The sequence below is a fragment of the Pomacea canaliculata genome, linkage group LG9 (assembly GCF_003073045.1).
Source record: "Pomacea canaliculata isolate SZHN2017 linkage group LG9, ASM307304v1, whole genome shotgun sequence".
NCBI classification, from domain to species: Eukaryota; Metazoa; Mollusca; class Gastropoda; order Architaenioglossa; family Ampullariidae; genus Pomacea; species Pomacea canaliculata.
The window spans coordinates 18,791,280-18,815,579 of record NC_037598.1 but is presented as its reverse complement, the minus strand read 5'-3'; the positions used below and the strand labels follow the sequence as shown (position 1 = coordinate 18,815,579).

The 24,300-nt window shown below is 43.9% G+C and overlaps 2 protein-coding genes and 2 non-coding genes across 5 annotated transcripts; all 4 read right to left on the bottom strand.

Moving 5' to 3' along the window:
• Positions 1-2,890: 2,890 nt before the first annotated feature.
• LOC112573019 lies at positions 2,891-3,112 on the bottom strand. The gene has a single exon (XR_003101129.1). It is a non-coding gene; the product is annotated as a small nucleolar RNA U3 (small nucleolar RNA).
• Positions 3,113-6,464: 3,352 nt separating this feature from the next.
• LOC112573021 lies at positions 6,465-6,685 on the bottom strand. Its single transcript, XR_003101130.1, has one exon. It is a non-coding gene; the product is annotated as a small nucleolar RNA U3 (small nucleolar RNA).
• A 198-nt stretch (positions 6,686-6,883) lies between these two features.
• On the bottom strand, positions 6,884-8,247 carry LOC112572600. Its single transcript, XM_025252343.1, has 3 exons — positions 7,785-8,247; positions 7,322-7,593; positions 6,884-7,091 (listed from the first exon to the last, which is right to left on the bottom strand). Exons 1-3 carry the CDS (start codon positions 8,133-8,135, stop codon positions 6,995-6,997), a joined length of 720 nt encoding a protein of 239 aa, XP_025108128.1. The 5' UTR covers positions 8,136-8,247; the 3' UTR covers positions 6,884-6,994.
• Positions 8,248-9,352: 1,105 nt separating this feature from the next.
• LOC112572477 (fibropellin-1-like) lies at positions 9,353-18,020 on the bottom strand. Of its 2 annotated transcripts, XM_025252179.1 has the most exons (8): positions 17,018-18,020; positions 16,116-16,240; positions 15,479-15,626; positions 14,797-14,957; positions 13,910-14,046; positions 13,680-13,802; positions 13,150-13,282; positions 12,701-12,962 (listed from the first exon to the last, which is right to left on the bottom strand). In XM_025252179.1, the coding sequence occupies exons 1-8, from the start codon at positions 17,096-17,098 to the stop codon at positions 12,845-12,847; spliced, it is 1,026 nt and encodes a 341-aa protein (XP_025107964.1). In that variant the 5' UTR covers positions 17,099-18,020; the 3' UTR covers positions 12,701-12,844. The 2 variants fall into 2 exon arrangements, with proteins under 2 accessions (XP_025107963.1, XP_025107964.1); XM_025252178.1 differs by lacking the exons at positions 13,680-13,802; positions 13,910-14,046; positions 14,797-14,957; ... (1 more) ...; positions 16,116-16,240; positions 17,018-18,020 and adding exons at positions 9,353-10,601; positions 11,056-11,150; positions 11,447-11,499; positions 11,866-12,534 and having other exon boundaries at positions 12,695-12,962; positions 13,150-13,283.
• Positions 18,021-24,300: the final 6,280 nt, after the last annotated feature.

Sequence of the window (24,300 nt, the reverse complement as noted above, 5' to 3'; positions counted from 1 at the left end):
ATGGTGTTAGATATTTACAAAAGTTTAGACGTTTATCTAATATTGTGCTGTTTTGGATTTGTTGAACATTTAGGTCCGAACGAGCTATCACGTGACAGGTCTGTACCACGTGACACATCTTTCGACTTAACAACAACGTGTTCGCCTTTGTGAGATGCTATTGTACATGTGCTATGAATAAAGAACTTGTTGTGCAGTTTGGCTTTCCACCTTCTTTTAAATTTTGTTTAACTGTTAATTCAGTGTATTTATTTTTTTTGTCCTGAAATTTAAGATCCTTTTTATAGATATTTCATATTTCTTTGAGATATTTCATGGATAAGCAATCTTAGGATAGTCTTAATTAAGCTATTGGACCTTTTGAATGCGCTGATATAAAATCGTATAAATTTCATATCTTGTCTGCATTATTTATACATTAAATGTAATTTAGATAGCATGGCGTTATATTCGTAAACGAAACAAACCACAAAAAACAAACAACAACTAAAAATAACCCCAGGAGACAGAAAGGTATTGTCAGTACTAGCGACAGGTGAGAGCGACACTTACTTTCTTGGGTCTGCTTCTGTCTGCAAGTTAAGACACACTCACGAGGTGAACTGCTAGAAAAGTGAGATGAATCCCTGAGAGCTGTTGATGTGACTGTTAGTTAACGAAGATAAAGCAGAATAACTACAAACCGCAGTCCCCACCCGTCATTTATACCTCCAGTCTGACTGGATGTTACAATGGTCCACTCGTAAAGCTAAGAGTACGTAATCATGATCGGGTGTGATTGGCTCATCTACCCCTCCCAACATCATTACCCTTGATGTTCCCCTTGCGGACTGACCAATACCCCTACTGGCCGCCCCCCAGGTACCCCGCTCAGCTTCTTCACCTGCTTGCTTAGACAACTAATTAAGTGCTTAATTCTTCCCTCCACCTCCACCCCTGTTCCACACTCCTCTGCCTCTCTTGTTGGCCGAAAATCTTGTGACACTTGTTCCGGTCCAGTGAGTCTTTCACACTCTCACCTGTACGGAATTCATTCGGTTCATAAACGATTGTTTTCCCGGCCACCTATGTCGATGAATCAGTTTGAACTTTCACAATTTTGTTGCTTACAGAAGTACACAGTCTCTTCCTTGATTTATGAAAAAGAAGAAAAGACAACGACAATGACAATTTTCTTGTTTCGCAAGGCTCGTGCCCATAACCGATGGGAGCGGGTGGGGGGATGTGTAGAAAGCTGGGATTGATATTGACAGAATATAACGACAATATAAATTAAACGACAAGAAAGAAGGAAGAACTGCGTTGTCCTGTCTGGCCAGTCACTAACCAAGATTAACTCTTATTGTAACATCAAAGGGTCCACCACAGCCGCCGACTGTGGCAAACGAAGCCTGACAGGCAGCGCCTTCTGCCAGGGGCAGTTAAATAGGTGAGAGGTCATCTCCCCTGGCTGACGTCACCACTGGCAGGTGTATAGTCCAGTCACACCTTGTGCAGTGCGGGTGACATAATAATCCTCTAATCACCCTGCAGTAGGTCTCTGTGGTCAGTTGTTCGCAGGGGTAGTTCATACCCTCAGGGTAGGTGAGTACCTGGACCAGTCTTCCCCGAGGTGTTAATTGCTTTTGTGGCAGCGGATTTCCTCAAAGTTGACGCTTCACTGATTTTTATTTCTTCCGTTCCAACGCATAACAGACTATTTTCTGTCAGATCGAGACACGAAGACTAGCATAGGCAATACGATCCAATAACAACAAAAGGTTTGCTGGATGAGACAAGGGACTATTACCTGTGCTAATGTTTACACTTCCAAGGTGGAGGCTCAGTCTCTGTGATGATATATCGGGTCACCGAGCTAGTAAACAGGAAAGGACACTTCTGTTGTAAATGTAAATATATTTTTAGGATTAGGCAAATGATGTTAACACTAATACAGAGTGCAGTATCATCTATTATCCTGAGAAATATGATGTCATGTGACATCTAGCAATAGGGCTATAGTGTTGGTGCCACACTTCTACTCCCTCCACGGATCAGGCGGACACGCTGGTAAGCAGACTGAGAGAAGGAGGAATGGGTGTTTGGGGGGGATGTCAGCAGTTGGAATGGCGTAGCGGCGAAGACACAGTAGTCAGCCTCGGGTGGTACTGGACCGTCGGATGAACAAAAGGCCAGGAAGTCTCGTCTCCGCTTACATCACCTGGAATCAGTAGGCCGTGACCCTCGTTCGCTTATGTCACGATGGACACGTAACAGAGGGAGGTCGAAAGACGGAGGGACGGCAGTTGTCAAGATAGGTGATCTCTTAATTAAGTCCGCGGGACACGTGTAGTGGATAGAGAGCATGACGTAATGGCGCCGTAGTCGGGCGGACCAAGGTACCAGTGAAGAATGTCCCCCAATGGAGAATGCCATCCTCCCGAAATACACGCTCTATGGCGAACTGGCATCTCGGAGGAAACCACTGGTGGCCCTGAGACGCGGTATGAAGACGACTGTAGGAGCGGTGTCCGTGCGCTTGGTCTTGACCCTGAGAACTGAGATACTTACAGCTGACCGCCAGGGTGGACAAGTACCTTGGCACGACACTTGACACTTCATGTCACGGGATTGTGGACAGGGAAAGTGAACCTCGTGTCTGACAATGAGCAGACAGATAAAATTTTCTGCGAATGAGACTAGGAAAAATAATGTCGAGCAGGTAACTTGGACTATAATTATTGTGGCAAGCCCGTTCAATCAGATGATACATGCACAGAATTAACAGCGAGTCCAAGACGAGATCTGAACTCATGATGGCCATCCTTCACATCACATGATGCCGATCGTCATATCACGAGCACGAGCTCACGTGAATGGTTATTGAAATATTGATATTTGTGTGAGAGTAACCGCTCAGAATGCCGCCCCTTCCTCCAGCTCGCCCCACACAGGGAGGAGAGGAACGGTCATCAATGGTGGAGTGTTACAGCTAGAGCCAGCCATGACACTCCACCCGCTTCGCGCTCAGAAGGGGAGGCTACGTCTCGTCCTCGCGGTTTGCGGACCTGTCAGAGTTACCTGACGTCTCGGCAGAACAACCTTTAGAAATGATCCCTAAAAGTATGATCTTAACCTTTGACCTCTGTACATGGGACTGGACGAAACAAAATTGATTTTAGTTAGTCGGTGATCTAAAGGATTTACATATAATTCGCTCTGTCTATTCTATTTAACATAAAATAAACATGTGTGTAATAGACTTTTAACAAACATTGAAATGCAAATAAAAAAGTTATAGTAATTTATCTTTGTTTTTGTTTTTATTACCTTTAAGTGAAAATTTTGTTCTTTTGAGTAGAATTACTTCCCTTAGATTTTATGCTTTGCCTAAGTTGTTTCCCTTGCATTTGATTTATCGAATATTTCCGATTACGCCAGACGCACAGCTTGACTAAATCTTTCCAAACTCAGTGAACAGAACAATTCAACAGCCCTGGTTCTTGTTATTTGCTCCCATTTTGTGTTTGATGATACTGTCTGATGTAATGTCACCCCAAATATTGGTTTCTACTTTGTACGTGCTAACATACCTTTTGTAACTTTTGCTAATTTCTTGTACACAGATGTCTCAACCCATCCAAAGCACAGTAAATTAGAATAATTCATTCTTCACTTCACTTCACCCACGAACCAGCAGCATACATAGCACACACAACATAATTGTTTTGAATGAGCAAAGTGAAATCAGCGGGTAATTGTCTAACATGTGTGAAGTACAGTGGTTCTGTAGGATAACTTCAGACACTTTTTCTGATGCGTGTTCACCCCCCTACAGTAGGTCTCGGTCGTGAGTTGTTGGCAGAGGTTGTTAATACCCTCAGGGTAGGTGAGTGCCTAGACCAGCCTCGAGGTATTAATTGCTCTTGTCGCAGCAAAGTTGCAATATTTACTCAAAGTTGACGCTTCGCTTTTTATTTCTTACATAGAACATAAAAACAAAGCAACAACAAGCACGAGGTCACAGGAAACAATCAACTCGTCAAAGATCCAGGGACGAGACTAAAGCAGGCTTTGCTTCGTGGAATGATGCCTGGATGGTTGTCCAGCATGAAGTCCTCCTCCTCCTCCTCCTCCATAACGCTTCATATGTTGAGGGGGTGGGCCCACTCCGGTTGGACAGAGGGCGCCACATGTACCACCGACACGGGGGCGCTGCTCGCACCTGGCAGGAGCTGCACCGTGAGAGAATAATCGCATTAATAAATTAATTCTGATGGTATTCATCGGCGGTTTCTTAATATTTACATCATCACCCACAACACAGAATTGGATATTAGTAAAACGTAGTTAATAGTTCTCCATGGGGACTCTTTACACATACACACGATTGGAGGTCAGACACACACGCACACACTTTATTTATTGCTTTCTTACCTAGTGGGAGGAGTTGCCGTTACTGGTGTTTAGTGCGGCTTACTATTATTACACACTGGTGCTGCTGTGGCGCCTGGTGAGGTAGGGATGTTTGGTGTTGGTCCTCTCTGCCCAATGGCTTTGATCCCCTTCAGCTCCCTGAAGATGTCAGGTGTGTGAGGCACGTGTCTATAGCGTCGTCCACGTCGTCCTTGCAACCGGGATGTAGGAGGGGCGGGAGGGGTGAATAAATATTTGTTTGGTGACGGGGAAAGAGTCGTGTGTTGAATCTGCAAACAAACAGTTAACAATAAACACACACAGCAAAGCAAGCAGACAAACATTTTGAATATGAATGGAATTGTGCAAACTGAATATATGGCCACACTTGTCTTCTTCTGCTTAATCGCTGCATCATCAGTCCGCAACCGCATCTTTACTACATGTCAGAAATATTCGTTAAATCTTTTCTTACGATCAGCAAATTGTACCAACCTCGTTGAAACTGTCCGAGTCTGCGGTGTCCGACTCCGAGTCGTCGGCGTTCGTGGCCGAGTCTGTCCTGGTGCCATGGAGACAAGGTACCGCAGGACCATATCCAAGGTAGGACATGACACAGCTGGTGGTACACCCACAGCCGCCGAAAGCAGATGCACTGTAGCCAAAGACATTAAAGATGGTGCCATGTATTACATGTACAGTTGTTCGCAGGGGCAGTTCATACCCTCAGGGTAGGGTAGTACCTTGACCAGGTATTAATTGCTCTTGTGGCAGCGGATTTACTCAAAGTTGACGCTTTACTGATTTTTATTTTTTCAGTTCCAGCGCATAGCAGACTATTTTCTGCCAGATCGAGACACGAAGATTAGCATTGGCAATAAGATCCAATAACAACAAAAGGTTTGCTGGATGAGACAGGACTATTAACAACCTGTGCTAATGCTTGCACTTCCAAGGTGGAGGCTGTCTTCAACTTGTGTGTTTGTGATGATATATCGGGTCACTGAGCTAGTACAAAGGAAAGGACACTTCTGTTCTAAATATAAATATATTTTTAGGATTAGGCAAATAATGTTACTAATAATACAGAGTGTAGTATCATCTATTATCCTGAGAAATATGATGTCATGTGACATCTAGCAGTAGGGCTATAGTGTTGGTGCCGCACTTCTACTCCCTCCACGGATCAGGCGGACACGCTGGTAAGCAGACTGAGAGAAGGAGGAATGGGTAACTGTGTATGTGTGATGTCAGCAGTTGGAATGGCGTAGCGGCGAAGACACGGTAGTCAGCCTCGGGCGGTACTGGACCGTCGGATGAACAAAAGGCCAGGAAGTCTCGTCACCGCTTACATCACCTGGAATCAGTAGGCCGTGACCCTCCGTCGCTTATGTCACGATGGACACGTAACAGAGGGAGGTCGGAAGACGGAGGGACGGCAGTTGTCAAGATAGGTGATCTCTTAATTAAGTCCGCGGGACACAGGTAGTGGATAGAGAGCATGACGTAATGGCGCCGCAGTCGGGAGGACCAAGGTAACAGTGAAGAATGTCCCCCGTATGGAGAATGCTCCCGTATGGAGAATGCTCCCGAAATACACGTTCTATGGCGAACTGGCATCTCGGAGGAAAACCACTGGTGGCCCTGAGACGCAGTATGAAGACGACTGCAGGAGCGGTGTCCGTGCGCTTGGTCTTGACCCTGAGAACTGAGATACTTGCAGTTACCGCCAGGGTGGACAAGTACCTTGGCACGACACTTGACCCTTCATGTCAGCAGGAGGTTGTGGACAGAGAATGTGAACCCCGTGGCTGACAACGAGCAGACAGATAAGAGTGCAGACAGATCAAATTTTCTGCGAATGAGACTAGGAAAAATAATGCCGAGCATTATAAGATTATAATTATCGTGACAAGCCCGTTCAATTAGATGACACATGAAAGAAAATGAAACAGCGTGCCCAAGACGAGAATTGAACCCATGACGGCCAACCACACATCACATGATGACGATCCTCATGTCGAGTTCAATTGTATTATTATTGAAATATTGATATTTGTGTGAGACAAACCACTCAGAATGCCGCCCCTTCCTCCAGCTCCCCCCAACAGGGAGGAGAGGAACGGTCATCAATGGTGCAGTGACGTAGCTAGAGCCAGCCATGACACTCCACCCGCTTCGCGCTCAGAAGGGGAGACTACGTCTCGTCCTCGCGGTTTGCGAACCTGTCAGAGTTACCTGACGTCTCGGCAGAACAACCTTTAGAAATGATCCCTAAAAGTATGATCTTAACCTTTGACCTCTGCACATGGGACTGGACAAAAACAAATTATTTTAATTAGTCGGTGATCTAAAGGATTTACATATAACTCACTATAGGTATTAATTGCTCTTGTCGCAGCAAAGTTGCAATATTTACTCAAAGTTGACGCTTCACTTTTTATTTCTTGCACAGAACATAAAAACAAAGCAACAACAAGCACGAGGTCACAGGAAACAATCAACTCGTCAAAGATCCAGGGACGAGACTAAAGCAGGCTTTGCTTCGTGGAATGATGCCTGGATGGTTGTCCAGCGTGAAGTCCTTCTCCATAACGCTTCATATGTTGAGGGGGTGGGCCCACTCCGGGTGGACAGAGGGCGCCACATGTACCACCGACACGGGGGCGCTGCTCACACCAGGCAGGAGCTGCACCCTGAGAGAATAATCTCATTAATAAATTAATTCTGATTGTATTCATCGGCGGTTTCTTAATTTCTATATCATCCACAACACAGAATTGGACATTTGTAAAACGTAGTTAATATTTGTCCATGGTGACTCTTTACACACGATCAGACACGCGTGCAGATAGACAAGCACACAGGTGAGGTCAAACACACACACACACACACACACACACTTTTTGTTTTTTTGCTTTCTTACCTCCGGGAGGAGTTGTCATTACTGGTGTTTAGTGCTGGCGGCTTACTATTATTACACACTGGTGCTGTTGTGGCGCCTGGTGAGGTAGGGATGTTTGGTGTTGGTCCTCTCTGCCCAATGGCTTTGATCCCCTTCAGCTCCCTGAAGATGTCAGGTGTGTGAGGCACGTGTCTATAGCGCCGTCCACGTCGTCCTTGCAACCGGGATGTAGGAGGGGCAGGAGGGGTGAATAAATATTTGTTTGGTGACGGGGAAATAGTCGTGTCTTCAATCTGCAAACAAACAGTTAACAATAAACACATACAGCAAAGCAAGCAGACAAACATTTTGAATATGAATCGAATTGTGCAAACTGAATATATGGCCATATTTTGTCTTTTTCTGCTTAATCGCTGAAACCGCATCTTTACTACGTCAGATATATTCGTTAAATCTTTTTTTACGCTCAGCAAACTGTACCAACCTCGACCAAACTGTCCGAGTCTGCGGTGTCCGACTCCGAGTCTTCGGTGTTCGTGGCCGAGTCTGTCCTGGTGCCATGGAGACAAGGTGCCGCAGGACCATATCCAAGGTAGGACATGACACAGCTGGTGGTACACCCACAGCCGCCGAAAGCAGATAAACTGTAGCCAAAGACATTAAAGATGGTGCCAGGTATTACAGGTACAGGTTCTACGATGACAGCTGGCACTGGCCTGTTGTCTGCCTCATACAACGTCTTCTGACGAGATCCACGAGGTCCCCGAGGTCGACGAGGTCGACGAGAGCAGTTCCGTTTGGCGGAGAGAGGATATTCTCTTTCAGCACTAGCCATTGCCGTACCTCGCCGATTTAGACCTCAAGAAACAAAAACTTCGAATATAAGGAACAAAAGAAAGAAAGACGGTAGGAGATACAGAATGCACGAATAAATCACAAACAAACGAAAAAAGAGAGTAATCTTACCAACCGATCACTACCTCAATATCAAAATTTATTTGAGAGGATGACCACTAAAGCTATGGTGAATGGTTGAGGGTAATTAGCACCCATGGCAAAATAATAATTTTTAATAATAATAATAATAAAATAATACCCCCCATCAAAAATAAATAAACAAACAATCGCTCATTAATCAAACACTCAGTTACTTTATTCCTTATGCCCGTTAAAAAGACACCAATCGACTTTCTCCTCCTGACATGTTGCATCAGACGATGATAAGGCAGAAGAGGTTTGTCAGTGGCGGAGGGTGGTAACAGTGACTATATGGGTACATGTGTATGTGTGTGTATCTCATAACCCCATAATATCTGTACAGCTCAACAGCTGAGTAGTCCTCATGCCAACTAGTCTTTTTATATCTTCACGGTGGAAAACATCAGTATTCCTGAGAAAAGTAGGAACTGCATGAGTTGTCTACTTCACACCGTGTGTGTGTGAGTGGAAGTCAAGAGACCATTAAGTTAGTCGCAGATATTTTCCGTGCACACAGCAGATTGAGATGAGAACAGCTCATACAGTGTGAGGACGACCCACGTCTCCAAAATTTCTACGAAATGAAAGGAAGGATGAGCAAAAACAGAAAAGAACTTAAAAAACGAAAGAATATAAAATAAACGACAAGAGAGAAGGAAGGACTGCGTTGTCCTGTCTGGCCAGTCACTAACCAAGATTAACTCTTATTGTAACATCAAAGGGTCCACCACAGCCGCCGACTGTGGGAAACATGACATAATATTCCTCTAATCACCCTGCAGTATTCTATGAACAAACGACAAGAAAATAATGATAAAGGTAAAAGAAATAATACAAAACTAAAACAGAATGGTCATATCTGCTTTGAATGTAAAATAAACAGAGAAACGCTGCCTGGAACAGAGTTTACCCTACAAGACATCTGATACCCCTTGTCACGTGACCCAGGCTAAAGGACATGCCAAAGAAGACTGCACGCAACGTATCGCCCTGAAGCAGGATATCAGACAATGTAACAGGGTCAGATTACAACTCCCACCACATGCAATCCAACAAGAAAAGACAGAAAAAGACAAAAAATTCACTGTTTATTGTCTATAATTCCATCAGCACGTTTTAAAGCTACATTGCTACCCTTAAAGTTCACTACTGATACACTCTAGAAAACCGGAAGCAGAAATAGCCATGTACATTACCTCCATCACTGCTCGTTTCCCTACTGGTTACTATTCGTCTTTCACACCATTTACATCACAGTCTGTCTCATGACGTCACAACCCCCCCTCCACTTATTAACGGTTTAGGTCTCTTTAAAGCTGCTGACTCGGTCTAAAACATCAGTCCCTCCCCTCGTTTCTTTGACGCTTGGTAAAGGTTTCCCTGTCCTTGTGTGTCAGAAAGACGGAGAAACTTTGTCACAACCTATTCTTTGTAATGACAGAATCATCCAAGGATGACAGTCACTGAACATCTTGTCCTGTTTGGACGCAGCGATAACTTTGAGACAGATGTTGTACTCGACTTAATTTTACTGCTCGCAAAAACATACACACATCCATGTCTATTTAAAAAAACGAAGAAAAGTTTGCTAAACAGTTGCTGACATATAAACAACTTGTTAAGTAGACATAAATACTGATTATATATATATAACTTTATGATTACTTAAAACTATATACGCCTTGATATCAGGTAAATTATTATTTTTGTGGCCGTAGCCTATGGCACAAGGGAGACAAGGCGACTGCTGTGATGTTTGTGTTTATGTGTGAAATGTGAAAAGAAGACATACTTTGTTGTGTAAGATTTCACATTGTTGTCTTGTTTGCTAGATGAATGTTTCTTAAATGACTGTTAACGTCTGTAGATATGTTTGTTTTATATTGTAAAACATTGTATTTATGTGTTGAGTATCCGTGAGAGATGATAAATGTTATAAAGATAACGATCAGATAAAACATGGAATTCTAAACTTACTGAGCTTGTGTTTATTTCAGGGACCCTGGACTGCTTCCAGAGCCCGGAGATCGACAGAATGATTGTAAAGTGGAGTCAACAGTCAAACACACAAATACAAAAGGAAAGTAAAGGTTGAGCAAGCGAAATAAGTCTAACGACTCGTGTTGTGTAAGTACAAATGTATGGCGACGACCCCGAGGTTAGGGGCGTGACCCGAGGTCAAGGCTAGGGTTGTGACTGTCCAGACTCTTTTTTCTCGAGGATGGTGACACAGGGCTTGACAGGACCCTTGGTGTACAGAATGTTGTCGAAAGAAAAACTTGGCTCGGGGTCCTGACCTCTGCACCAGATGAGATCCCGCTTCCTGTGAACACAAGATGCAAGTGAACGTCGGTCACACCTGAAACATCACAGCTACAACAAATGTGTGTGAGTGTCTCTGTGTGTCTGTGTCACTGTGTGTTGTCTGTGTGTGTGATGTTTCGAAGTGTTACAGTATGCCTCTCGCTCTCACACTTAACGTCTTTAGTCGTCTTCACATTTTCTTCATCTTCTTGTAGATGCTCTTCTTGCTTAACTTTTTCTTGTCGCTTGTACTTTTCCTATCTTGTCTTTACGTGTCTGTATATTTGTTTAATAATGTGTTTTAGTTTGTGTTGGTGTGCATGCCATGTTCATCCGTATTTCATGGGGATCTTTGCTTATTTGAATATATTTGCATTTTCGATAAGCACATTAATGGACTAACAAATCCGTTTTTTTTTTTTTTTATCAGCATCAGTAGTTTAATAGAAAGTTTTTCACATAGACAAACATACCGTCGCAGCATCACGAACATCAGTGCAAAGATGGCAGCAGCGACGAGGAGGCCGATGCTGACCCCCAGTCCGACAGGCAGCAAAACGTCCTTGACCTGCAGGCAAAGTGGACAGGAAGTTGAGACACACGTCTAAAAGCAGCCAATCAGATTACAGCGATTCTTTCTGTCGTCTTACAGTTTTGACAGACTAACAAAAGCTTATCTGCGAATAATGACAGGGAGCTGTCATCTGTACTGTACTCAGAGATAACAGCCAACATTACAGGATATGAGTTAAATGGTTGAGAAGGACTTTGGAAGGATTGTAACTGTAGTCCACGACATGGACGGATGAATGGCCGGCTGGGTAGAAGCAAGCTCTTGATCTCTCTCTGATACAGGTCACTAACCTTTCCCCCCTTTGACGCGGTATCCCCATCAGTTCGTCTCGCTGTTCTTGGAACTGAAACACGAGAATGCAAAAATAATAAGAAAAACGAAATTGGATTAAAATTGTTTTCTGGAAATGACTTTCTAGCTCTGCCATTGGTCGAAGTGTTGGAATCCTGACCTCTGTGTTGTTGACATTGACCTGTCCATGGTGATGTTTGTAGGGTGGGAGGGCTATTCACAAAGATTTGGTTAACAGCATCTTGCATTTAGCTCTACCCAGCTATACGAAAATAATGTTTCTCAAGGAGTTAAGGGTTAGTCTGACCCTCAGCACATAAATAAGATTCTGATGAGTGCAAGCACGAGTAGACAGACTACCGAACCGATTAGCTGTGGAAGCATTTTACATCAGTCAAAAGAAGTCACTAAAACTTACCTGTAAGTTCTGAGCAGTTTGTTCCCTCGAAGTTCTTTCCACATATGCACTTATAGCCCTTGGGGTTCAATGGTTCGCACAGACCTGAATTTAAACAGGGGTTGATGCTGCAAGGGTTTGTGTACTCTTCGCACACCACGCCCTCGTACTCGTCAGTGCAGTGGCACCGGAAGTCATCGTACGCCAGTCGCACGCACGTACCCGAGTGGTGACAAGGGTTAGAGGTGCATGGGTCAACGTACTCATCGCAGACAGTACCTGTGAAGTCATCGGTACAGTTGCACCCAAATTCATCGAATGTCTTTCGTGCACATGTACCGGAGTTGAGACAAGGGCGAGAAAGGCAAGGGTCGATGTACTCATCGCACAGGTCGCCGGTGTAGTCTGCACGACACACGCAGGTGTAGTTGTCGTAGTCCACGCGGACACACGAGGCGCCGTTGAGACAAGGACGTGAGACACACGGATCTATGTACTCCTCGCACGTGGGGCCGACGTAGTCTACGGTGCACGTGCACCGAAATGCATCGTGAGCAAGACGGGTGCACGTGCCCGCGTTCTGACATGGAGAACTGTCGCACAAATCGACATACTGGGTACAAGTAGGACCTCGAAAGTCTGAAGAACAGTTGCACTTAAAGTCAGTTGGCGTCAGACGAACACACGTGCCTGCAACAGAACGAGGGTTAATGATTCTCAAAGCCAATTGGAGGGTCAATCATAATTTTCTCATAGTCCTCCATGGCAGACAGTAGGTCTGTCCCCTTGGAACACTTCCTGTCACTCACGGACTCTCACCAGTCCTCGCCATCCTCTCCCTAGTGCTCACCTGAGTTCAAGCAGGGTGACGACAGACACGGGTCAAGGAAGTTTTCGCAGTTCGTTCCCCCGTAGTCAGGATGACACCGGCAGGAGTAGCCTCCACCTGCTTTCTTGTCGCAGGTTCCGCCATTCAGACATGGGGCGCTTGCGCAGTCGTCTACTTCCACTTCACATCTATTTCCGGTCCAGCCTTTAGTACAGTTACAGGAGTAGCCACCGAAGTGGGCGTTGCACGTGCTACCATGGAGACAGGGGGACGACTGGCAAAAATCCACCTGAAACATCATTCAAATATCTTTCATTCGCTGTTGACCATTGGCTTCACTCGCTAGCACCCGGCGCACTGTTTCACCAGGTTCAACTTGTGGCATGGCGTCTATGTATCAAAGTATATCAGAACATGAATTCTTAGTGTCTACACGACTAGCAGACCCACTGTGTCATCATCCAGTCACAACTTACCATTGTCTGGCACCTGTCTCCGGTCCAGCCTGGCGGGCAGGCGCAAGTGAAAGACACGGAATCCCTGAGCAGCTTCCTCCGTGTTGACACGGTCCGCTGTAGCACAGGGAGGATACCTGCTCACAGTTCTTCCCTGCAACATCACAACAACCACCACCACCCCATAATGTTAAGAGGGTATTCAAAGCACATGTATCCTTACTGGAGGGATATAGGTTTTTTAAAGTTTTATTTATTTTAATAGTTTTTAAGGCTTGTCATGGCTGTGACAATTGTGGAGGTGACTGTACTTTCTGCCACAATGTGAGTGGTCATACAGTGTCACGCTTGTGTCCTCAAATGTTCTACACCGCATTTGGAACAAGTAATCAATGTCTGAATGATTTCACAATAACATCTGTTTATTGACATCTCATACAGGACTGACTGACTGAGATCATCTTGAAAATGCTTGTCACACATTAGGTGATGTGCATATATTAGAAAAGCCCTAAATAGACTGTTGGGAGGAAAGAGTGAGTGCCACTCACCGCTAAAATACTGCGTGCATGCACACGAGTAGGAACCGGGTACGTTGGTGCAGGTAGCGCCGTTACGACAGATCCCTTGAGCGCACTCATCCATGTCCGTGCTGCATCTCTGGCCTGTCCAGCCTGCAATCATCATCATCAATCATCAATCATCATCATCACTATACGTGGTATTGACGTGATCTGGACGTACTTGTACTATGATATGCTCGCTGAGTCCCAGTGCCTACCTGCCATGCACACTTTAGCGCCTGTTGCCTGGTTACAGGTGTAATGGCCGCTGTCGTTGTCCTGCGCCACACAGTAGACATCGCAAGATGGCGAGTAGAAGTTGGTGGCACAGAAAGACCGGAACTTGAACCGGAAACTGTAAATTCACCACCACGTGTTACAGGACTGTTACAATATGACCTAGTGTTTGGTTTCGATAAGAAAACCAGTTTACATTTTCAGAAAGAAAAATACGGGCTGCGCCTAACATCTTGAGGACCACGGCGTACCTTCCTAACATCAAGCCAGAGAAATCTCAAATGACAAATAATTTATCTTGTTTTATTTAACTAAAAATTGAAAAGTCATAAACGTTTATGATGGGTATTTACAAGAGTAGCCCCCCACGGCCCCACCTTATCCTCACTTGCTTTGTAGTCTAAAAGGACCTTACCAATATTTGAAAAAACTCCCGAAATGAATCGTTCAACAGTGAAACACTCATGAGGAACACTGTAGGAACCCAGAATTCCGGGTGTAGTGTCTGAATGTCAATGGAGGACAGGGTAACGGTCTACACCGTCGGCAGTCTCTGATAGAGTCTAACAATAAGAAAGAATAATTATCTCAAAATATCGTCTTGCGGTACCATTACAGCTAAAGGTGTATCAACCAGTTGTTTTGTGTTTATGGAATTTATTTTCAAAAAAACACAGTCATGATTACCAGGGTACAATTTCACACCGGGTATGGACAGTCCGAGCAGTCATTCCGCACAGGCTGCAGTGTCTGCAACAGTTGACGACAGGGACCTCACAGTTTTATTTTTCCATTTTCACCTGAGCTACCTGTCCTGCCGCGGCAAAGTCCATAAGAAGGTGAGATGGTCTGTGTCAGAGCTACTCACCTGTAACTACCGCTGGAGACGGTGAAGATGGAGGACCACTGACTGGCTTGCTGGGACACAGCGGGCGTGTGACTCAAGACTTTGGTCAGCCAAGCCAGGTGCTCGTCGGGGTTCCAGAACTCATCATCCATCACTCTAATCACGAGCTTTAGTTCAGAACCCTAGCACAAACATTTATAAGTTTTGTACATGTAATTCAATTCAGCCATTTCCACGCGAAGTTTGTACACTGGGGACAATGCAGCAATACCATGACAGTGAATATGAACCAATACATTTTTATAAAGAAAAATCAGACAAAGGAAAGAAAGAAAAAGAAAGGAAAAATGAACCAACGAAAGTTTCAATGAAGGAAGAAGGAAAGAAAATAGATGAGAAAGACAGAATGAAGGAAGAAGGAAAGAAAATAGATGAGAAAGACAGAATGAAGGAAGAAGGAAAGAAAATAGACGAGAAAGACAGAATGAAGGAAGAAGGAAAGAAAATAGATGAGAAAGACAGAATGAAGGAAGAAGGAAAGAAAATAGATGAGAAAGACAGAATGAAGGAAGAAGGAAAGAAAATAGATGAGAAAGACAGAATGAATGCCAGGAAAAAACACCAGCAGCAAAACACCAGCTAAAGGGACTTTAAAGAAACCATGAAGGATGAGAAAATCATAAAACAATATGAAAAAATGAACCTCAAATCTTTCAACTTGGAACTCCATGGGGTTGGCGATGCCGCCGGCAAACGTCACTGCTTGCGAGAAGTCGATGTTGTTCTGGTCTTCATATTCAGACGTTGGCCCGTAACTGCCGTAGTCACAGCGATTGAGAGAATCAGAGGGGCTAGACAGAAAAAAAAAATGTTGATAACGACTGAATAAATTAAAAAGGTTAGAATCATCCCAAACCTTTTTTTTTCTTCTTTCTTAATTCAAATTTTTTAAGAGATCGTTGAGGGTGGAGGAGGGAGGCGTTGGAGACCTCACTTTTCTCGGTGACAGGTGGATGTGAGGGCGGTGCACATCTCCTCGCCCTCTCTGCCTCACCTTACCCAACCCTGCATGGACTCCGGTACCCATTTCAACCAGCTGAGTCGACTGGGAAAATGTTTTGCACCACACGGGTCTCGAACCGACGAGCCTCTAATTCTCTACTCACATTGCTATCCACCTCCAAAAGGAAGAATGAGCAAACGAAAGTATACAAGGATAAAAGAAAGACATGATCTGTACCTCACACCCCTTGTCGTAACTAGGATACACACATTTGGGACTTCAAAAATCAAAGCGAAAGAAAAAGTAAGGATGCACAGAAAAAAAGAAGAAATAGTACCTTTGTGGCTTCTTGAGGCAAAACTGAAAGAAGGTGTCACATTGTGTGCGTAGGAACCCGTTGTCGGAGCACGACGAGCTGTAACTCATGGCCTTGACCTGCACTACACCTTTGCCCTCGACAACCTTAAGTACAAAATAAGTGAAGGCATTTAAAGACAATGAGATGTTACAAATGCATGACAAATACACAAAGTCCACAATCAGCATCGAAGGACTTCATCACACACCCTGACCCTTGTGTCGTGATGCTGATAAAGCCAGTCAAGACGTGCGCGCGCATCATGCAATGGAATTCCTCCGTGGTTATACCTGTCATACACACCTGTCTCTGCACATACAACATGTATAGATATTCGTGTGTTATTATGTTTATACATTTTTCATGCATTTCCTTGTTGTTTGTCAACAGGTCTGGTTGATAATCATTGCCTCGTAGAGACCTAACAGTACGAGACTTGTCAACACCATGCGATACAATCCCAGTGTGCACTGAGTTTGAATGCTGTTTTAAATATAGCCAGGTAAATAGGTCTTTATGTTGTTGACACCCTTTAGTAAGCTGTTATGGTGGTGCCACAGTCCTACCGATATTTGTTCACTGGCCTGTGTAACCCGATTTGTAATAGCTTGACACACGGCATGTAGTTTATATGTATACTGTGGTTTTGCTTTTGTCAACCATGCATGACAATGTTTCTCTTCCTTCAACTACCGACCCCTGCATAAACACACACGCACGAGTGCGACATACATGCATTCATGTAAAGTCTTTTAGAGAAACAACTTCTTTTCAGATGTTCAGAACAGGGGTGATCCCCTCTCTGTGTATATGTATGTCCGTCTTTTACTGTTGTTTCTACGGTTTTCTATTAGTAAAAAAATGACAGTGGGTTTCCATACCTGGAAGCAGGCAAGGCCAAAAACGATGACCAGAAGTGTCGCCAGTGTTGCAGTTGAAGCGCTGTGAACCTTTCTGTCCATGGGGAACCGAGCTGCCAACCCTCCGATTGTTCCTTCTTCTGTGCACCCTGTACCTTGCAGACAGGTCCCTGCTTTAGTGTTTATGGCTGGAAATTCACTTTGTTTATCGCTGTCAGTTCTCGATAATTGTCGCTGTCATTTCACTCTATAAAATCTGACAGTTTACTCTGTTTATCACTGTTTGTCTGTCTTTTTCACCTGCAGCAAACTTCACAAAACCAACCACAAGTCACAAGCCTTCAGTTGCTGAAGATGCACACCGGGTGGATGTACGTCGAAAGCTTTAGTCAAGCCTGCTTTTTCCTCGAGTGTCAAGGTTTAGTTTTCCTTCTACCACAACACAGTCCTTAGTGTCCCCTAGAAAACGAAAAGCAGGCGACGACACCGAGCGATGACCCTGGCGGCGGATCAGTTTCGGTTAGATGACGTGGCGTCAGGTGAGGGAGGGGATGTCTCAAGAGAAGGGAAGTTTCGTCTGCAAGATGAAAACGGGGTAAACAAGGCTCACACCGCAGTGTGCAGCAAGATTGAGAGACCGACAGACGTGTTGGGTGCCACAGTGCTCACCGTTCCACTCCACCTGTCACACTATGTCACACTATCTATAATTATCTCTGACTCTAGACCTACACGTCGCGTCATACCTGGCATGGTCAGGGTCAGTCTACCAGAGAAGCCAGTAAATAGTCAAACACTAAAACTTCCTGCTTGGATTGAAGGAACAGAGCAACTGCCAACTGTTGATCTTACAAGAAAGAAGGCAATACTGTGGTTACAATTAGTAGAAAACACTCTCTGACATATTTCGTATACGTAAACACCCGGTTCACATCTCACCGAGTACACGTATAGGCTGTCTAAAGGCCATACTCAGCATGCGACACAAGCTGTTAGGACCTTACTTTATGATGTTTATTTGTGTAGACTGTAGACAGTCGTACCATGAAGGTGTATTTAAGTTCGTGGTCGTACGATTCCCAAAGATGTCCTTGCAGTGGCCTTCTGTGTAGGTCAGCCAGCCTTGACCTGCTTGGCCTATTGTTCCGTCTTAAGTATCCTGACCTAGTTGGGAAGGCCATGACCTGGCAGTGCAGGATGGGGGTGTACACAAGACAGTAACAACACACTGGGTGATGTACAAATAAAAGTACATTGTCGCTCTTACAGTAAGTAATGGAGTGTATGCCAGAGAACAGACTTCAGCACGTGCACACATTCTCCAACCAAAGAATATACATAGACGCAGAAATACATTCAAATTTTGGTTTTCATGGCATTGCTTCGTTTTTATTAAAGACACGAAGCAATCTGTTTCATAAGATAGACTGGATATGCAAATATGAAACAGATAACTTCTTACAACTAGTGACATGTTGTATACTAGGTCTATTATATTCATGACTATATTCCATGAATTACCTTTCTCCATGCTCCGTGTTCACAAAATGAGATTTGTGCTTTTATTTTGAGCTCTAACCATGTCACTTGCTTGGAAGTCTGAGCACTCTTGCAAGAAAGAACATCATACTTAAAATAATAATGTTGATATTTATAACAAAACAGCAAAATTCATATTAATAAAAGTATATAATTAAAGTTTTAAAGATATCACAGATTATAGTTGGTTTATTAGATCTGGTAATTAATTACTTATGATAGAAACCGCTACCACACCATGAAAATATGTAAACAATGGTTTAAAAAAAATTTTATCTTATGTTTTATATTGAATCAGCTGCAAAGCAATGCTGTTAACTATATACAACCAAAATTAAATGGTGAGGATTTGGTGACAGATTTTGCAAAACCGAGCAGACAACAGAATGCAGCTGACTTTAAAAACCTTTTCTCTTTGGCACACTGCTGTACAAACTTTTAATGTGATTAACACGAATAAAAGTTTATCTTTTTTGAATATTACATAGTTTCTTGTGATTGCCGGGTGGCCTGTTTTTTTTTCTTCAGATTTTTGCTTCTTGTTAACACTGACGTCCAAAGTGAAAGGCGCTGCAACCTTCTCCCAGTTGACCCATCTGTCCTGTACCATCCTCAGTTGATCAAAGTTACTATCTTCCATCTATCACAACACGTTCCTGTGTTTAGCTAGTTTGAATACAGGATATCATGTGGTTACTTGATCAGAGGTGCCTTTGCTGCCATGCGATTGCTTCTGAGCTTTTTGCGGAATGATGTATATCAATCTTCATATATATATCTATCTGTTTGTGTATACGTACGTGTGTGTGTGTGTGTGTCACCTCAACGGACGATCTCTTTCTCCAAAACATGAAATCTTGTCTTGAAAAGTATTTTTGGATAAGAAAACTTTGGAATGTAATTAGTCCTGTGATGTATGTAACACTCCGTACGCACTTTGACCTCAGTGATCACGCGTGAAGAAAAATAATTTGACAGGGGGCGTGCAACTGGAGATACTGCAGCCCACAGACTTCCTACAGGTTTGTGGTGTACCCCGACATATTGAAGGGAAGTAACTCTTTCACGCCTATTACACATACGTCAGTCGGCAGTTGCGGTTCTTGTTAGATGGAGCGATACCATCCAGTCTACAGCGCACAAGTCGTACTTTAAATAATAATAAAATGTGGAAGGCATGTTAGATCATGTGCTTTTACAATATTAGACACACTACAAACAGCTGCATGTTTGTTTATTTCAGTTTTACAGCACACAAACCTGTAGTCTTCTTATTTCTTGAAACACCTTCATTCATTCCGATATTTCTTGTACTTGACTTTTGTACTTTTGTACTCGAACATCTTTACTTACCTGTTGCACATTTTGGGTACAAGTGAAAACCTTCTACAGAGGGGAAGGGAATAGAGTTACAGAAGTAAGTAGTTACATTACAGAGATAAGTGAGTGAGCACGAGGGAGGGAAACTGAAACCTGCTTTCAACACCCACATACAGGTACTGATTGAGTGTAACACTCGTCATCACGTGCTGCTCTCGCATCTCGTCCTTGGCCTGAACCCTCCGCCTCCGCCTGGGACTTGCAGCGACACCTGTTGTGTGACTCACGAACAAAAGATGTCACCGGTTATTGCTGGAGTCAGTAACTAATTCCCGAAACATGCCTTTCTGCACATCGTGACGACTGGTAATCAAGAAGATTAATGAGACCGGGCATGCAACACCGGACTAGCTGCGTCTGAAGAGATGCAAATGAGGAGGAGACACGGGGGGCTGCTGTAACGCCTCGCACGACTTACACCGAGAGTACAAACAGCATCCTGGTTGTCATGGCAGCAGGCTAGCAGCGGCTGTGGCGGGAGGAAAATAACGGGCCCCTCCTGTCATGGTGACGTCCCCTTACCCCTCGTGACACGATGGAGGAGGCATGAGCAATTTGTCTTCTGCAAGTCTCGAGATTCCTACACCTACGTTCATGCAGCATCATGGCGTTGGGTTTTTTCCCATCGTCGTATCACGTGGGTTCTGCTCTCACAACCCGTCAAACCTCTTGGTGTTCGGTCTCACCAGGCGATACTCGGAAACAGTTTCTAGTTTTGGTGACAGAGCAAAACCAAATTCAAGCATGAGCGCACACCCACACACACTCATGCACAAACATAATCACACTTGACAGCACAAAGATTGGACACAAATAAACAAGCTAACACGCTCACAAACACGCGCGTACATATATACAAACACCTACCTGGTCTACTAGATCACAATCCATTATTCCAGCCCCTTCCAAGTTGTCAGACAGTTAATCTCACCTGTCAACTGTTTATGTCAGTTGTTTTTTGTATTTCAGTGGAAAATCCGCGGGAAATACCCATCATTATTTTGTAATTATGGAGGAGATTGTGTTACTGACAGTTTCCTTTTCTAAAATAAATACACAGACTTTGTTGTTCTTCCTCGCTGATTTAAAAAATAGGAAACATCTAACCAAAAAGTAACATGATATTCTTTATTGTTTTCCTAGAAGAGTGTTTGTGATCACAAATAAAGTGAGTGCGGAGAGTTTAGACCCACGGAGGTCACTCCCGAAATCGTGGGGGAAAGGTCAGGGTGTGGGAAAGGTCAGAGTGTGGGAAAGTTCAGCTTCTGGCGGTATTTGCAGGCTCGGAGATCACGCGCCATGCTGGTGAAGTAACATTTCGTGTAGATTATAAGAGCATTTGGCAGATATAAACATGGCAGCCACTGCCAGATGGGGTGAGCAGGTGCATACATGTGTGTGTGTGTGTGCACGTGCATGAGAGGAGAGAGCTGAGTCTGCTCACAATGTGTGTTGTTGATGTTGTAGTGTGTGTTTACTATTTACATCTCTTTTGTTTACAGACGCAACCTGTCTTTATATGAAGTGTTGTAGACAATATAACTTTATTTCTGAAGATGTTAATCAGTTTGATAGTGCCAGAAATGTAGCCTAGTACATTCCCACAGCCGGCACGCAGTCGTCTACTTGAAGACAGGAAGGATTTATACCAATTTAAGCAGTTGAAAAAAAGTCGCAAGTTGTTCCTTTGTTTGGAAATATTGCACATAATTATGTCTTTTCTAATGAGTGGATGAAGCTAGTGTAAGATATTGTTTCCCCAAATCTGTTTCCCTACAAGCTTCTCTATGCACAGGTCAAAGTCAGCAGCACTGACGTCATCATTGTACATTTACATATCAATACTTTAATAGGAACAGCTTCGACACATGTTAATTAGTCGCTGTGTGCAGACATAATGTTGTGCATCTCCATGGTCCTTTAAAATTGTTGCTCTTGCATAAAAGTTTTCACTTAAATATCTCACGAGGTGAAAGACTTCAGTGACTGTAGTAAAACACAAATAAAGTATGAATAACAATATTAAACAGTAAAACACTACTTAAGCAACACATCTACACGAGTCGCGTTCTGTGTGTTGCTATCGGAGTGCAAAGGTCGACGTACGCGAACTTGTAGGTCATCGTATGGACGTAGACCTTGCTGACGTCACCAACAGGTTACTGCCGTAGTTCAGAGGTGAAGTGTAAAATTGCTCTCGACCGATATTGAAAAGAAAGCGAAAAAAAAAAAAAAACCGGATCATCTCTACCTTGTCTTAGGCCAACGAGATTTTCGGAAATGAGTAAACTTGACACGCATGCGCACAGAAAAGGGGATGACGACGACAGGGGGGACTACAGAGGGGGTTGGGACAGAAGAGGAACAGTGAGGGTAGGGGTCGAAAGAAGGAGAGGGAAGCGGCAGGGGACGGAAACGGAAGCCAATGCGAGGAAACGATGAATCATCGGCAAGTCTTTCTGGTCACGTGGGTGGGTGGAGTGTGCGAGTGCGAGGACCGACGGTGAGTATTGCGCAATAAACGTGGCTCTTGTCACCTGTCACACGGCGTTGACAGTGACAGGTGTGACGGCTGCTTTCATGCTGACAGAAGAGGGCGGAAGGAAGAGGAGTGGAGGACGAGGCGCGTCACGGGATTTACGAGATCTCGCGCGGCTAAAGCTTTCCGTTCTCGAGATACACAAGTCCATCACCAGACACAAACAGAAGTCAACAACACAAACATGGATACATTTACGTTGCCAAGGCTGTGGAGACAGTCCATGGGCGAGCTAAAATCATATATTAATCAATTAAAGTGAAAGTAAAGGTCGTCCCTAACATCTCCTCACATATTTTTTAAGAGGTGAAGAGGAATGTGATGATTTGTCCTCTTGAAAAGTATGGATATCTCGCACTATGTGCTGCTTTGAGAGCCTGAGTCAAGTGATGACTCACTGCCATCGTGTATTTGAAAGGAAAACTACGACGATTCCCCTCCGGCAAAGGGCACTAGAGTGGATCCGAACTTAATGGCGAACTTTAAACAGCCCATTAAACATGGCGGCCTCCTTCCTTCCAGCGAAGTAATAACAACATGTTGCTGACAGTGCATGATAGACAGATAGCGCGAGAGACAGAGACCCACACACAGAAAGACGGAGGGTTGGACAGGTAGGAGTGTGTTGTTGGGTATATAGTACCTACTGACTGCCTTGTATGAGACAGGTAGAAAAGGACACGTTAAGGCATGTAGTGAGGTACTACTGTACCTACTTACTTCCTTGTATAACATTTGTTTCTGGCTTTTTCAGAAATGTCTCTAGAGGATTGTCAGTTGAGCCAAGAGTGTGTCTACTTGTGAACTGTTTCCACTCTTCGTCAGGATTTCATCAGTTTTTTGGTAACATCATTCAGTTAGTAGGTGTTGAGAGACACCTAGACAGCCTGATAATCTAGTCAGTCACCGAATGTGACTAAAGCAGAAAACAAATATCCGTGAAGTGTGAGAGATGCCGGTAAAGTTTAACTTTTGTCGCTGACAACATCAACAACGACTGCAAGACAAAGGACAAAGAAGTACAGCCATGATGAGGATGTCGCCGGGATGAACAGTGCAAAGTACAGCTTCCCAAATTTTGAGAAAATTACCTCCATCCTCCTCCTACACACACACACAGCTTCCATCCCATTCAACCTCACCCCAAAAAACAAAACAAAACAAACACACAGAGAGAACATTACTGTTGCGTATTTCGAGATATACAATCCTCACGTGCAAGTACATTAATCAGATCGTGATCACAATAGTCGGAGGACTGGTTCACCTGATCCATGATCCAAGCTGTTCCACTGGGTGACAATGTACAGGTGTGCACACACACTGCAGTTAGTTTTTGATGTTTGATAGTTTGACAGCAGATGGGTGAGCACTGGATGGGGGTGTGGTGGCGATGGAGTGGGAGTGAGTGAACAGAGATCGAGGGAGAGAGAAATGCGAGTGAAGTCACTGAAAATTTCAAACACAAATACTTCTTTGTACTTCGCTCAGCCCGGTCATCATGGAAAACACACGTAACTGCTGAAGATTAAAGATGGCGAGGTTTTCATACCTTCTCCTTTCCTGCTGGAGACAAAGTTTAAGAGAAGAGAGACAGTAAGTCATTGTCTTGTTTATAGCTTCTTTCTCATCTCATCACATTCGACTAGAACACAACAAACAAAACAAACACCCCCCCCCCAATTAAACCCTTGTAAACAAACATTATCAACCGTTTCTCAACAGAAAGGTATAAAATAAGAGCTTCTAAATAAAAACTTTATTTCACACCTGGCCACCCGAAATATTGCTCGTGAAAGTGTCCCTCTAATATAAATATTAATAAACTTTCCAGAAGTTTCTCTTT